The sequence below is a fragment of the Anomaloglossus baeobatrachus genome, chromosome 10 (assembly GCF_048569485.1).
Source record: "Anomaloglossus baeobatrachus isolate aAnoBae1 chromosome 10, aAnoBae1.hap1, whole genome shotgun sequence".
NCBI lineage: Eukaryota > Metazoa > Chordata > Amphibia > Anura > Aromobatidae > Anomaloglossus > Anomaloglossus baeobatrachus.
Window position 1 is genome coordinate 135,708,085 of NC_134362.1, and position 17,186 is coordinate 135,725,270.

Sequence of the window (17,186 nt, forward strand, 5' to 3'; positions counted from 1 at the left end):
TGTGATTTTTCATAGGCTTTAATACTGTAGCCAAATCCAGATATGTGGGACATTGTGATCCCAGCAAGTGTATTATTACGGTACATCGTATTTCTATCAATGCTGTAGATTCTCAGATTATTTATTTTTGGGTGACTTTTCTTTATTTAGAAAAGATGGATGAATTGAGACTAATTTCCCGTATCTAGTGACCCACATGGTGGCTATATTATGTCCTTTTTTTTTTTTTTTTGTAGGTCACACACAGAACTTTGAGAATTCCTTTGCTGGTTCTTCATGGGACGCTGGGGACATATCCTTAGCTCTCTATTCTGCCCTCTTCTCTTATTCCGGCTGGGACACCCTTAATTATGTAACAGAAGAAATTAAGAACCCGGAAAGGTAAATAGAACAATGCTATATCAGATTTGGCCACCAACGTGTAACGCCTGCACCAAGCTGTATTGTTGGGACATAGTCTTGTGACAGCTAAAGAGCAGGTTGTTACTGAGCACATAATTATATATTGCTACAGGTAATGAGTACGCACGGCCATTATATATAGTGCCGTCATCAGCCTAAGGCCTTGTATACTTGGGTTCATCACCTCTGTTTTGCACATACACCAGTGATCGCTACGGAGTGCTATGCTGAATAACCTCCAATTTATCTGATGAATGGCAAAATAATATCCTCATCATCCGTGGACCCCTATACATTATACTTAATTTATTTTTTTCTCAACTATGACTTTGGTATTCAGCTGCCTTGTGTCTGTCTGTGTCTGTGTGTGTGTGTGTCTCTGTGTGCCTGCCTGTGTGTGTGTGTGTGTGTGTGTGTCTCTGTGTGTACATTGCATGGGAAAAATATTTTCACGTAGTGCATATATAAACCTTTTTTTTTTTTAAGTGAGAATGGTATATTGAAATTCAGTTGATCTTACATTTTCATTAAATCTTACTGAAGATCATTTTAGGTCGTATTTCAGTTCACATATTGTGCAGGGAATGATCAATTAATAGGTCTGGTATCTATAACATAACGTCTCCCAACGTAAGTGTTTGTGTCACTGAATCCGCGTTGACATTCTTAATTTATTGCCAGAAATCATGACCTTACCTGATCTGAGGATCTAACACACTGTACTGTGCAAATGTTTTACGCAGGTGGGAAAAGATGTCGCGAATTAAGAATGGTTTAAAAAAAATGAAAATGTTAACATTTTACTTTTATCAATTAACAATTTGAGGTTAGAAAAGAGGGCTCGTCCCATCTGATAACCATTAGCCATCTTTGTGACATAATTGCAGGATGCAGATGGCATAGTCATGGTAGCTGGGGTCCCACTGGCCATGTTTGGCTTCATAAGAGTGCAATCTGTTGACTGACACTTGTTTGTTTGTGCTTCTTAACAGGTCAGTAATTACACAACAATAGACTGCAGTGCATTGTCTAAGAAATAAAGGGATCACATATTCATGGCTCCTAGGAGGACTAATAAAATACAAAAAACAACAACGTGTGACTCCACAAAGCGGTTATGGCCTTAATTCTCTCAGATGGGTCTTTATTCTGCCAGCATCCTCTACTATGATGCTGCACACTTTTAACAGGAAAATCGGCATAAATAGATCCATCTGATTGGAGTAGCTGCAGATTTGTCTACAGTGAAGCTCAGGCTAAAACATGCATTGTAGAGACTCTGGTACATGCCTTATGTATAACTGTTCAGTTGATGTTTCATTGTCTGTTGTCTGCCATGTTGGATCCTCCCATCCCCCCCCTCCCCTTCTCGACATGCTGCATGTCCAATGTCACTGATCTATGACTTGATTCTTTCCACTTTTGTTCCATAAAATTGTAAATTCTCTGTGTACACAATGTGATACAGTGTGCAAATAGCCTCTTCAGAGAGGAAGAGAGCTAGAACTCTAGTGCCACCTATTGGAGGTATCATTGAGCCTTGACATATGGCTTGGTATGAAAGCCAAACCAGGCACTCAATTTGCAGACAGGTGTTTCGAGGTGTTTGCCCATGTTTACTGTAAAGCAGGAGGACAGGCGTCTGACAGTGGCCTCTCTCTTAGCCAAATCAGGGGTAACGTTTCTCTTTTTTTTTTTTTTTAGAGTGCCAAGCCAGCATAAGGAGACTTATAGGTCATGCAATTCTTCTTTTGAGGTATTATTATTTAAATTTTCTCCAGAGGAACATTGCTTGACCAATAATTCTCCTTACACCAGCTTGGTGCTCTTCAGAAGGTGATATGTTCTCCCCTTCTACCCTAGGTGATACAGCATATGACTGTCTTCCCTGCCTCCTGCTTGTGATAAATTTTTGCTATAAGTTCACGCTATAAGGAGACAGGCTGAAGCTGCATCTCATGGTGTAGGTGGGTAGAATGAGTCCAGGGGTGGTACTTACAGCTTTTCAGTTAATTGAACAAAGTTATCTACTATTTCACCACTGTCTCTGGCAACTTTTTGAAACGTGGGTGAAGTTTAACCATGTCTATGAATGTAAGCCACCATGTGCCAAATAGATAGATCTAAAGCTCGCTTTACAGGCTTCAATATATCTCACAATCCGTCGTTGGGGTCAAGTTGTAAGTGACGCACATCCGGCATCGTTCGTGACGTATTTGCGTGTGACACCTACGTGCCTTCAAGATTGAACGCAAATACGGTGATCGCATACACGTCGTTTATTCCTCATACATTGGACGTTTTGTTGTACGAACCTAGTCAATTGAAACGTGTGACTTCCCTCATACGATTTTGATGTCTGAGGCTATGTGCGCAGGTGTGCGCTCTGCACCGCAGCTTAAAAAAGGTCCGCTTCAGAGCGCAGCTGAAAAGCAGCATTCTGAAGCGCCTCACAATGTCTGTCATTCACTAATCTCTGTCAGTTGGTTACTATCTCTGTCCCTCTCTCTCTGTCCATGTCAGTCTATCCCTCTTACCCCCTCTCTCATACTCACCGATCCCCGATCTCCGGCGCGGCGCTGCACGGCATTCACACTGCTCCGGCGACTTTTACTATTTTGAAAAAGCCGGCCGCTCATTAAACAATCTCGTATTCCCTGCTTTCCCCGCCCACCGGCGCCTATGTTTGGTTGCAGTGAGACACGCCCCCACGCTGAGTGACAGGTGTCTCACTGCACCCAATCACAGCAGCCGGTGTGCGTGTATACTGTGCAGTGAAATAAATAGGTAATTAAAAAAACGGCGTGCGGTCCCCCCCAATTTTAAAACCAGCCAAATAAAGCCATATGGCTGAAGGCTGGTATTCTCAGGATGGGGAGCTCCACGTTATGGGGAGCCCCCCAGCCTAACAATATCAGCCAGCAGCCGCCCAGAATTGCCGCATACATTAGATGCGACAGTTCTGGGACTGTACCCGGCTCTTCCCGATTTGCCCTGGTGCGTTGGCAAATCGGGGTAATAAGGAGTTAATGGCAGCCCATAGCTGCCAATAACTCTTAGATTAATCATGTCAGGTGTCTCCCCGAGATACCTACCATGATTAATCTGTAAGTGACAGTAAATAAACACACCCCCCCGAAAAAATACTTTATTAGAAATAAAAAACACAAACATATACCCTGGTTCACCACTTTAATAAGCCCGAAAAAGCCCTCCATGTCCGGCGTAATCCAGGATGGTCCAGCGTCGCTTCCAGCTCTGCTGCATGAAGGTGACCGGAGCTGCAGAATATACCGCCGCTCCTGACAGCTCCATGCAGCTAATGAAGGGAATAGCGCGATCAGCTGAGCTGTCACTGAGGTTACTCACTGTCACTGGATACAGCGGTGGCCGCGGGTAGCCTCAGTGACAGCTCAGCTGATCGCGCGGCTGTCTTCAGTTGCTGCGTGGAGCTGACAGGAGTGACGGTGTCTTCTGCTGCTCCTGTCACCTTCATGCAGCAGAGCTGGAAGCGACGCTGGAGGTCCGTGGATTACGCCAGACATGGAGGGCTTTTTCGGGCTTATTAAAGTGGTGAACCAGGGTATATGTTTATGTTTTTTATTTCTAATAAAGGATTTTTCGGGTGTGTGTTTATTTACTGTCCCTTACAGATTAATCATGGAAGGTATCTCGGGGAGACTCCTGACATGATTAATCTAGGAGTTATTGGCAGCTATGGGCTGCCAATAACTCCTTATTACCCCGATTTGCCAACGCACCAGGGCAAATCGGGAAGAGCCGGGTACAGTCCCAGAACTGTCGCATCTAATGTATGCGGCAATTCTGGGCAGCTGCTGGCTGATATTGTTAGGCTGGGGGGCTCCCCATAACCTGGAGCTCCCCATCCTGAGAATACCAGCCTTCAGCCGTATGGCTTTATCTGGCTGGTTTTAAAATTGGGGGGGGACCGCATGCCGTTTTTTTTTTTAATTATTTAATTATTTATTTCACTGCACAGTATAGACATGCCCACCGGCTGCTGTGATTGGGTGCAGTGAGACACCTGTCACTCAGCGTGGGGGCGTGTCTCACTGCAACCAATCATAGGCGCCGGTGGGCGGGGAAAGCAGGGAATATGAGATTGTTTAATGAGTGGCTGTTTTTCAAAATAGTAAAAGCCGCCGGAGCAGTGTGAATGCCATGCAGCGCCGGGGATCGGTGAGTATATGAGAGAGGGCTGCTTAATTCAGTTACTCAGGAGTTTAGCGGTCACCGGTGACTCCTTCACAGGTGACCGCTAATCAGGACGCGACACAGAGCCGCAGCATGACAATGAAGTCGGGTGAAGTTAACCCGAGTTCATTCTGATCGTGCGGCTCTGTGTCTGCTGTCATCTGCCATTCAGCTCTGCTACATGGCTGTCTGTGTCTTTTGTTAGCGGCCATGTAGCAGAGCTGAATGGCAATGACATAGGAAAAACGCATCCCTACACATTACACACGCTTGGCAAATCAATAAATAAATTAAAAAAAAAAAAGGGTGCCCAATGCATACGTCACAGAACACATCTAAAGGATCGCACACAAAATTGATCAATTTAACATAGACTACTAACGCACGTGTGACAGCAAATGAACGACCTACATGCAATCTCATTAAATCGCATATGCGACCTGGGCGTGTCACATCGCATACGAGATCGCACACCTAATTGTAAGGTGTAAAGCTGGCTTTAGTATATGATCTACTCAAGGATACCACAAATACATAACAAACACAACAAAAAAAACCCCACAACAATCAGAGTACAAATAGTGATTATTTTACACCTGTGTAAGGACAGTGGTCTAGCAGATAGTAAAACATAAAAAAAACTCAATATAAGAAAACAAAATACCTATCAATGGTCCAATTCAAAAGACCCCACAGTATTTGTTTAGTAATAATTGAGAAATAGGAACAATCTCACCAAAAAATTGAAGCCTGGGGTGAAAACAGCATCTCCTTCATATGGTTCCTTCAATCTTGAAAAAGTCAGACTGACCCTATATGTCCCTATGAGATTCATCTTATATTGTTAACCCAAGAGTTCCACCCTAACAAGGGCAGGCCACATCTAGTCCTACACAGGTGTAAAATAATCACAATATTTGTGTTCTGTTTGTTGTGGGTTTTTTTTGTTGTATTTATGTATTTGTGGTATCCTTGAGTAGACCATAAACTAAGATCTACCCATATGGTACACGGTGGATTATATTACTCGGGGATGCTATGGTTACCTATGATCCTAAAAAAAGTTTTAGGATTTTATGACTTTAGAAATAAAAGTTATGTTTTAGCCCTTTACATTTGCTATTTAGTACTATTTTGGTAAAGATACAAAAAACTAAATAGTTTTCAAAGCCAGCTTTACCCGTACACTCCTGTGTGTGGATTCCAGTATCAATCCAGAAGATAGTCCGCACGGAAAACTAGAGCAGGAGCCAGCCACGGGAAATCCAAATGAAAAAACTTTAACTCCAGCCGACAAATTTGAGGATGCAGATATATATTAAAAAAAATTTTTGCATTTGCAAATCTTTATTTTGAAAAAATTCCATAAAATTGGAGCCACACTTCTGGGCAGTGAAGGAAAAAGATAGGATAATGGTGAATTAACAAGAATGAAATGGAATAGTACAAATCCTATTACTTTTGAGAGTGAAAGACAAAAAACGCATAAAAGATTGATAAAGAAGGGAATTTTGTTTACTTACCGTAAATTCCTTTTCTTCTAGCTCCAATTGGGAGACCCAGACAATTGGTGTATAGCTTCTGCCTCCGGAGGCCACACAAAGTATTACACTTAAAAGTGTAAAGCCCCTCCCCTTCTGCCTATACACCCCCCGTGCATCACGGGCTCCTCAGTTTTGGTGCAAAAGCAAGAAGGAGGAAAAGTTATAAATTGGTTTAAAATAAATTCAATCCGATGGAATTTCGGAGAACTGAAAGCATTCAACATGAACAACATGTGTACACAAAGAACAACAGCCCGAAGGGAACAGGGGCGGGTGCTGGGTCTCCCAATTGGAGCTAGAAGTAAAGGAATTTACTGTAAGTAAACAAAATTCCCTTCTTCTTTGTCGCTCCATTGGGAGACCCAGACAATTGGGACGTCCAAAAGCAGTCCCTGGGTGGGTAAAATAATACCTCGTAATAGGGCCGTAAAACGGCCCCTTCCTACAGGTGGGCAACCGCCGCCTGAAGGACTCGCCTACCTAGGCTGGCATCTGCCGAAGCATAGGTATGCACCTGATAGTGTTTCGTGAAAGTGTGCAGGCTCGACCAGGTAGCTGCCTGACACACCTGCTGAGCCGTAGCCTGGTGCCGCAAAGCCCAGGACGCACCCACGGCTCTGGTAGAATGGGCCCTCAGGCCTGAGGGAACCGGAAGCCCAGAAGATCGGTAAGCTTCGAGAATTGGTTCCTTGATCCACCGAGCCAGGGTTGATTTGGAAGCCTGTGACCCTTTACGCTGGCCAGCGACAAGGACAAAGAGTGCATCCGAGCGGCGCAGGGGCGCCGTACGAGAAATGTAGAGTCTGAGTGCTCTCACCAGATCTAACAAGTGCAAATCCCTTTCACATTGGTGAACTGGATGAGGACAAAAAGAGGGTAAGGAGATATCCTGATTGAGATGAAAGGGGGATACCACCTTAGGGAGAAATTCCGGAACCGGACGCAGAACCACCTTGTCCTGGTGAAACACCAGGAAAGGGGCTTTGCATGACAGCGCTGCTAGCTCAGACACTCTCCGAAGTGATGTGACTGCTACTAGGAAGACCACTTTCTGCGAAAGGCGTGAGAGAGAAATATCCCTCATTGGCTCGAAAGGTGGTTTCTGAAGAGCCATCAGCACCCTGTTCAGATCCCAGGGTTCTAACGGCCGCTTGTAAGGAGGGACTATGTGACAAACCCCCTGCAGGAACGTCCGTACCTGTGGAAGTCTGGCTAGGCGCTTCTGAAAAAACACAGAGAGCGCTGAGACTTGTCCCTTAAGGGAGCCGAGCGACAAACCTTTTTCCAATCCGGATTGAAGGAAGGAAAGAAAAGTGGGCAAGGCAAATGGCCAGGGAGAAAAACCCTGATCAGAGCACCAAGATAAGAATATCCTCCACGTCCTGTGGTAGATCTTGGCGGACGTTGGTTTCCTAGCCTGTCTCATAGTGGCAATGACCTCTTGAGATAACCCTGAAGACGCTAGGATCCAGGACTCAATGGCCACACAGTCAGGTTGAGGGCCGCAGAATTCAGATGGAAAAACGGCCCTTGAGACAGCAAGTCTGGTCGGTCTGGTAGTGCCCACGGTTGGCCCACCGTGAGATGCCACAGATCCGGGTACCACGACCTCCTCGGCCAATCTGGAGCGACGAGGATGGCGCGGCGGCAGTCGGACCTGATCTTGCGTAACACTCTGGGCAACAGTGCCAAAGGAGGAAACACATAAGGGAGTTGAAACTGCGACCAATCCTGAACTAAGGCGTCTGCCGCCAGAGCTCTGTGATCTTGAGACCGTGCCATGAATGTCGGGACCTTGTTGTTGTGCCGGGACGCCATGAGGTCGACGTCCGGCATCCCCCAGCGGCAACAGATCTCCTGAAACACGTCCGGGTGAAGGGACCATTCCCCTGCGTCCATGCCCTGGCGACTGAGAAAGTCTGCTTCCCAGTTTTCTACGCCCGGGATGTGAACTGCGGATATGGTGGAGGCTGTGGCCTCCACCCATAGCAGAATCCGCCGGACTTCCTGGAAGGCTTGCCGACTGCGTGTTCCGCCTTGGTGGTTGATGTATGCCACCGCTGTGGAGTTGTCCGACTGAATTCGGATCTGCTTGCCTTCCAGCCACGGCTGGAACGCCTTTAGGGCAAGATACACTGCCCTTATCTCCAGAACATTGATCTGAAGGGAGGACTCTGGCTGAGTCCAAGTACCCTGAGCCCTGTGGTGGAGAAAGACCGCTCCCCACCCTGACAGGCTCGCGTCCGTCGTGACCACAGCCCAGGATGGGGGTAGGAAGGATTTCCCTTCGACAGAGAAGTGGGAAGAAGCCACCACTGAAGGGAAGCCTTGGCTGCCCGAGAAAGGGAGACGTTCCTGTCGAGGGACGTCGACTTCCTGTCCCATTTGCGGAGAATGTCCCATTGAAGTGGACGCAGATGAAACTGCGCAAAAGGAACTGCCTCCATTGCTGCTACCATCTTCCCTAGGAAGTGCATGAGGCGCCTCAAGGGGTGTGACTGGCCTTGAAGGAGAGATTGCACCCCTGTCTGTAGTGAACGCTGTTTGTCCAGCGGAAGCTTCACTATCGCTGAGAGGGTATGAAACTCCATGCCAAGATATGTCAGTGATTGGGCCGGTGTCGGATTTGACTTTGGAAAATTGATGATCCACCCGAAACTCTGGAGAGTCTCCAGAGCAATGTTCAGGCTGTGTTGGCATGCCACTTGAGAGGGTGCCTTGACAAGCAGATCGTCTAAGTAAGGGATCACCGAGTGTCCCTGAGAGTGCAGAACTGCCACTACTGTTGCCATGACCTTGGTGAAGACCCGTGGGGCTGTCGCCAGGCCGAAGGGCAGTGCCACGAACTGAAGGTGTTCGTCCCCTATGGCGAAACGCAGGAAGCGCTGATGCTCTGGAGCAATCGGTACGTGGAGATAAGCATCTTTGATGTCGATTGATGCTAGGAAATCTCCTTGGGACATTGAGGCGATGACGGAGCGGAGCGATTCCATCCGGAACCGCCTGGTTTTTACGTGTTTGTTGAGCAGTTTTAGGTCCAGAACAGGACGGAAGGATCCGTCCTTTTTCGGCACCACGAACAAGTTGGAGTAAAAACCTTGACCCTGTTGCTGAAAAGGAACAGGGATCACCACTCCTTCTGCCTTCAGAGTGCACACCACCTGAAGAAGAGCATCGGCTCGCTCTGGGGGCGGAGATGTTCTGAAGAATCGAGTCGGAGGACGAGAGCTGAACTCTATCCTGTAACCGTGAGACAGAATGTCTCTCACCCAACGGTCTTTTACCTGTGGCAGCCAGGCGTCGCAAAAGCGGGAAAGCCTGCCACCGACCGAGGATGCGGTGTGAGGAGGCCGAAAGTCATGAGGAGGCCGCTTTGGGAGCGGTTCCTCCGGCGGTCTTTTTAGGACGTGACTTAGACCGCCATGAATCGGAGTTCCTCTGATCCTTCTGAGGCCTTTTGGACGAGGAGAATTGAGACCTGCCCGCGGTCCGAAAGGACCGAAACCTCGATTGTACCTTCCGTGGTTGAGGTCTGTTTGGTTTGGACTGGGGTAAGGATGAGTCCTTTCCCTTGGATTGTTTAATGATTTCATCCAATCGCTCACCAAACAGGCGGTCGCCAGAAAATGGCAAACCGGTTAAGAACTTTTTGGAAGCAGAGTCTGCCTTCCATTCACGTAGCCACATGGCCCTGCGGACTACCACCGAATTGGCGGATGCTACCGCCGTACGGCTCGCAGAGTCCAGGACAGCATTAATGGCGTAGGACGCAAACGCCGACGCCTGAGAGGTTAAGGACAGTGCTTGCGGAGCAGATGTACGTGTGACTGTATTAATCTGCGCATGACAGGCTGAGATAGCTTGGAGTGCCCATACGGCTGCGAATGCTGGAGCAAAAGACGCGCCGATAGCTTCATAGATTTCAACCATAGCTCCATCTGTCTGTCAGTGGCATCTTTGAGTGAAGCCCCATCTTCCACTGCAACTATGGATCTAGCCGCCAGTCTGGAGATTGGAGAATCCACCTTAGGACACTGAGCCCAGCCCTTGACAACGTCAGGGGGGAAGGGATAACGTGTATCCTTAAGGCGCTTGGAAAACCTGAAACGGAATTTCTCCTGCTGAGAAGCTGACTCCTCAATTGTAGGAGCTGGGGGAGAAATCTCCAACACCTGATTGATGTACGCTATAAGGTCATTCACTATGGCGTCACCTTCAGGTGTATCTAGGTTGAGAGCGGCCTCAGGATCAGAATCCTGATCTGCTACCTCCGCTTCATCTTCCAGAGAGTCCTCCTGCTGAGACCCTGAACAGTGTGATGAAGTCGAGTGAATTTCCCAGCGAGCCCGCTTAGGCGGCCTGGGACTGCGGTCCGTGTCAGAGACCTCACCCTGGGACCTATGGGTCACCTCAGGAGCACTTTGCTGCTCCAATTGAGGGGGGCCTGGGGTCAATGATTGAACAGTGCCCGGGGCCTGAATCACCAGTCTGGACTGTAAGGCTTCTAGTATCTTAGCAGACCATTTATCCATACTCTCAGACAGTTTGTCAGCAAATACTGCAAACTCCGTCCCTGTCACCTGGACAATGGTAGCAGGTGGTTCCACCTGGGCCAGCAGAGGCTCCGGCTGAGTAAGAGCCACAGGGGCCGAGCATTGCACACAATGAGGGTCAGTGGAACCTGCCGGTAGGATAGCCGCACATGAGGTACAGGTTGCAAAGTAAGCCTGTGCTTTGGCACCCTTGCTTTTTGCGGACGACATGCTGTTGTCTCCTCTGAGTACAATCCAGGAGGGTATATAGCCAAAAATCAACAGTGCGACCATACAGTGTAAATGTATAGCATATAAGCATATATATATATATATATGTACACTTCGGCACTCAGTGGGGCCAGCACCTCAGGTGCTGCTTACCGACCGCTCAAAGCGGTTGTGTGATCACCAGATTCCCTGCCTGGGCCTCCCAGTGTTGTCTCTCCTCTCCAGCGTCAGAAGTGCTGACAGGAATGGCTGCCGGCGTTCTGTGGGGAGGAGGGGGCCGTGGGCGTGCCCTAGAAAGTGCGGGAATCTAGTGCCCCACTGTGCTGAGTGAGGGGGGAGGAGGATACAAAGTATGCTCCAGCCCTCAGCGCTGACGTCCTGTGCAGCGTCCCGCCCTTCCCCTGACTGGCAGGCCTGTGGGCGGGAATATGCGATACTAGACCGCAAAAGCCGGGGACTAAAGTTATAAGCGCGGCCGGCAAATAAGAGCGGCCGGCGCGGTAGTCCCCGGCGCACTAACACACCCAGCAGTGCTGCAGTGTGTATGGCACAAGCGCTCCATGCGCGGTCCCCACGGGGACACAGAGTACCTCACAGTAGCAGGGCCTTGTCCCTGACGATACTCTGCTCCTGTCCAGCAGATTCCCCAGGGGCTGCGGAGGGAGCACGGTCCCCGTGCCTGGAGACCGATTAGGATCCCACTTCACCCAGAGCCCTAAAGGGATGGGGAAGGAAAACAGCATGTGGCTCCTGCCTATGTACCCGCAATGGGTACCTCAACCTTAACAACACCGCCGACCAGAGTGGGGTGAGAAGGGAGCATGCTGGGGGCCCTGATATGGGCCCTCTTTTCTTCCATCCGACCTAGTCAGCAGCTGCTGCTGACTAAGATGTGGAGCTATGCGTGGATGTCTGCCTCCTTCGCACAAAGCATAAAAACTGAGGAGCCCGTGATGCACGGGGGGTGTATAGGCAGAAGGGGAGGGGCTTTACACTTTTAAGTGTAATACTTTTGTGTGGCCTCCGGAGGCAGAAGCTATACACCAATTGTCTGGGTCTCCCAATGGAGCGACAAAGAAAAGAGGATATTCTCAATGGTGTCTAAACAGAGCTGATACAATAGTGAACGAGGTAGAACGTGGTGACCTGTTAATCAATAAGAAAAAATGCCCTAAAAATGAGGAATCTACAATTGTTTTTTCAACCCAGTATAGCACAGATTTTTATAACATCAAAAAAATTCTTCTGAAATATTTACCTATCCTTAATCAGGACCCTAAACTTAGAGAAATATTAAAAAACAATAAAATCAAGTTTGTTGCTAGGAAAGCACCTTCTTTGAGAGACATTTTGTCTCCGAGTTATTTCTCTAAAAAAACTACTACATCTACAACATGGTTAGATATTAAAGGCTTTTTTCAATGCGGTGCTAAGAAATGCAAGTGCTGTCATTTTGCCAAAAAATCAAAAACGATTTTTCATTTGCCTATAATAAAACCTATGAAATCAGCAGCTTTATAAACTGTAGTTCAGATCATATTATTTATTCGATAGAATGTAATAGCTGTTTGATTCAGTATATAGGCTGCACTACAGGACCTTTTTTAAAAAGACGCATTCGCAAGCACTTATCTGATATTGAAAGTACTACAGCACTTGGTATTTCTGCCGCATCCAGACACTTTGTGACAGCGCACAACAGAAGTACAGACACTCTCTCTTTCATGGGCATTGAAAAGGTTTTTCCACCCCCCCTTCCCGTGGTGGTAATTATAAATGCAAGCTATTGAATAGAGAGAGTTTCTGGATTTTCACTCTAGGCAGCCGCATACCTGGGGGTATGAACAAATGACAGGATATCATCACGCGTTATTGAATAAATCTCTGATTTTTCTATATAAAGCTCTACAAATTTGAAACCAGTGGATTTAATTATTGCAGTATTATTTTTTTTTTTTTTTTTTTAAGAATAAAATGATAAAGAAAATATCTATGACAAATAAATTAATAATATACAATAGAAAATTGATTAGATAAAAATAAAAAATCTAGAAAATAATTTAATCCATTGAAATCCAAGATTTGAAAATTGAGTGAACTGAAAAAAATATTGCTTGGATTTAATTACGCTAAACAAATAATAAATTGGAATTATTGATTTATAATGCTATAAGGGTTACATTAATTATGGGTGACTATAATAACAATTTTGTTTAAAAAATATAAAAAAATGATACATTTACATTTGATATATAGTTCTATCTGCTCTGATCCATTATATTGTAACATCTATGAATTAATGCCATGTAATATGAATATTTTTAGCCCATGTATGAATGTTACTTATACTAATGATTTTCCATGAACAAGTATAGAAGGAGCTTTTGCCATCATAGGGTTAAAACATGGGAGGTTTCATGTTTGATTTTAATCCCTTTCCTTCACGTTTTCCTTTCCTCCCCCTTTTTCTATATTTTGGCAGTATAGCCTTTAGTCTAATAGACCATGTAGAAGGCGCTTGTACGCCGAAACGCGTAGTCCAAGCAGGCTACCACTCCTAATCTTTTTCCTTCACCGCCCAGAAGTGTGGCTCCAATTTTATGGAATTTTTTCAAAATAAAGATTTGCAAATGCAAAAAATGTTTTAATATATATCTGCATCCTCAAATTTGTCCGCTGGAGTTAAAAATTTTTTTCATTTTGGTAAAGCGGTCCCTAAATAATTTCTGATTGTCATGTCTATGAATAGCCAATAAATTCATTAAACTTTACACAATAAAAAGTGGCATAAGTTATGACCGACATTAGCTCCAGTCCCGCACTGGAATACATCCTCTTCAGGAGCACACAGAAGCTGAAAAATGTGAGAAAATCATTAAGTGGCACACATCTTTTACTGACTTTAGCAGTAGAGCACACTCAAGATTGGCATACAATACCCCAACTTTGATGAATTAAGGCTTTATTCTGCAGCTGACATAGGAAGAAAGGAAGGGATCCGGCACTAATTTCTTCTTAAAATAAAATCACTTATGAATAAGGACTTTGTGTTTTTAATCTAAGTCCGAAACGCGTAAAGTTCCCATGCCTGGTAACCCCCCCCATGGTGTCCACAGGAATTTTTTAAGAATACAATAAACTTTTGAATGATTTTATTTTAAGAAGAAATTAGTGCTGGATCCCTTCCTTTCTTCCTATGTCACTGTCTTTACCGGTTGGACCTACCGGTGGATTCCAGGCACCCGCAAGGAACAGCAGTCCGGGTTGCAGGTGAGCTGAAAAACTTTTTTTGCTATTCTATGCTTATTCTGCAGCTCCATGGGAGGACATACAGTACAACACATAGTGCTGAAAAACTGCCAGGAGGGTTTGATTAGTAACTACAGTATGTCCTTATGTAATTCACAGAAAGTCAGAGAATTAACTCCTGTGTAGTCATGGCCAAAAGTTGTCAGTGACACAAATTGTGGTCTTCACATAGTTGGCTGCTTCAATGTATTTACATCTTTTAGTCTGATGTTTATAGGGTTACTTAAGTACAACTTATCACCACTTCACTTCATAAGTTTATACATAAAGTTTACATAAAGACTATACACACACACACACACACACACAGCCAAAAGTGTTAGCACCCTTAAAGTTGTTTCAGAAAATGAAGTATACAACTCAGAAAATTAGTAATACACCCTCTTCACAGCCCCTCTCCATAATATCTCTCCCACACTGCCCCTATGTATAATATTCCTCCACAGACTGCCCGTCTGTATAATATTCCTCACATACGGTGCCTCTCTGTATACTATTCCTCCCCACAAGCGCTACCCCTTTGTATAATATCCTCCCACACACGCTTCCCCTTTGTATAATATCCTACCACACACACTGCCCCTCTGTATAATATCTCTCCCCATACACAAATTGCCCCTCGGTATAATATCCCCTAATAAACACACTGCCCCTTTATATCATATCCCCCCTACATACTGCTCCCCGCAACACTTTAAGAAATTTTAAGAAATAAGTATTGGCACCACAGTATATCTATATACCACACATATCTACATATTTAATAACGGTGCTCTTGGGCCCATACTGTTACCATCTTATTTGTGGCCTACTATTCTATCGACCTTGCTTTCGGGAACAGTATTTTTCAGCTAGATTCCATTATCTGGTGCATTTGTGAGTAATATCAATTGTCCTGGGCAAATTTGTATGTGCATTTCCATAGGGCAAATTCCCTTGGTATTTAAATATGGTTGAGGTACCTTCGCACTTTTTAGTACTTTTTTACATTTTAACATTAAAATAAAGGTTAAGTTTTACCTTTAATTCTCACTTTGGTGTTATAGCTTTAAATAACCATAGTTAACAAAATGATTTCAAGCACCAACTGTCTTTGAAAGCAGACGGTCTGCTCCTATTATTTGAATGAAGAAGAACTAATACATTCTTGAATGCGAAGTCTTTCTCTTGAGCTAACGAGAAGATCGCTGAAATGATGTGAATCAGTGGAAATTCGGTTTTTGAGATTAAGTACATTTTCATTGCAAAGAATGATTTTGAAATTTTTTGCACTTAATCTGATCACTCTTCACAACAATCTAGAGTTGATGTAAGTTGCCACTATAAAAACTGAAGCTCCAAACTTTTTGAAAAATGTATTTTTGTGTCAGTCACAACTTTTGGCCATGAAGATGCACAGTAGAGCATGTATTGCTTTGGTGGTCAGACTGGAGATCCTATGATGTGGCAACCTATATAATAATGCAACTGAGCTGAGCAGTAGATAGGAGGAGTAGCCAACACTAGAGAGGAAAGAGAGCGTATTCAAAAGGATCTAGACACACACTCGAACAATGGGCTGAGGAGAACAGAATGGTTTTTAACAGGGACAAATGCAAAATCCTACATCTAGGTAAAAGAAATGTAAAAAGCAGATATAGTATGGGAGGAATAGAACTAGGAGATAGCAGCGGGGAAAAGGACTTGGGCATAATAGTGGATCCCAGATTCAAAATGAGTCAACAATGCGGAGCTGCAGCTAAAAAGGCCAACAAAATTTTGGGATGCATCAAGACAAGCATTGAATCTAGATCACGAGAGGTAATTATTCCCCTATACTATGCCTTGTTCAGACCCCACCTGGAATACTGTGTACAGTTCTGGGCTCACCAATTCAAGAAAGACATCAATATATTGGAGCAAGTCCAGCAAAGAGCAACCAAGATGGTAGAAGGTCTGCAAACCATGTCATATGAAGAACGGCTAAAAGAACTAGGGATGTTTAGTTTGAAAAAGAGAAGGCTGAGAGGAGACTTAATAGCGATCTACATATATCTGAAAGGAAATCACAGTGCAGAGGGAACCACCCTATTTTTATTAGCATAAGGAAGTACATGAAGCAATAGGATGAAACGTAAAGGAAGGAGATTCAGATTAGACATTAGGAAAAACTTTCTGACAGTGAGGGTAGGCAGGGAGTGGAACAGGCTACCACGGGAGATGGTGAGCTCTCCATCAATTGAAATCTTCAAACAGGAACTGGATAAACCTATAGCTGGGATGATTTAGGAAATAATAGCAAAGACCTTAATGAAGTCCCCCTGGCAAGAGAGCAATAGATAGCAGATGGGGTCAAAACAAGGATACAAAACTCCTAAAACATAACATTTATTAAATATGCAGATAAAAGGTGGACTGCCACCATAAAAGAATAAAAAATGTTTGTCAGGGGCTGCAGAATGTACAATACCAGCCTCCAAACAAATCATACAAGGCACACACTACAGGAGGTATGAATACAAGTCACACTCAAACCTGCATTGATAATCACAGCTAGGATGGTCGCTTTATCAGGATCAAACATTTGTTCGCAACCATTAAAACAAAAAAAAAAACGGCCTTACCGTATTTTTCTAGGGCATAAGACGATATGGCTCAAAATCAGGTGACCTCATATAGGTCCTACACAAATACCTTCACTTAGCTCGAACCATACCAAAGTACCTCCCGACGCGTTTCAAGGAATAATCATCAGGGGAGTCTTCTTAGGGTACAAGTCGTCATATCAGTAATAATAACTGGACTGATAGACAGTCAAAATTGCCCCATGGACGGACTGTAGAATGAAAATCATAGATTACAGCCCATCCAATCAAACAAACATGAGGAATAGCATCATACGCCAAGCTGCTTACCCCAAATAACGTCCAGCAAGGAAGAACGCCAAGCTGCAGGTGCCGCGCCGGTTAATTTG

General features: G+C 44.9%; 1 protein-coding gene across 1 annotated transcript in view; it reads left to right on the forward strand.

Moving 5' to 3' along the window:
* Nucleotides 1-17,186, forward strand: part of SLC7A6 (solute carrier family 7 member 6) — a 184,072-nt gene that overhangs the window by 64,146 nt on the left and 102,740 nt on the right. Inside the window, exon 4 of the mRNA XM_075325669.1 lies at nucleotides 237-381. Within this exon, the coding sequence (XP_075181784.1) occupies nucleotides 237-381 (145 nt within the window). The remainder of the gene's footprint in view (nucleotides 1-236; nucleotides 382-17,186) is intronic.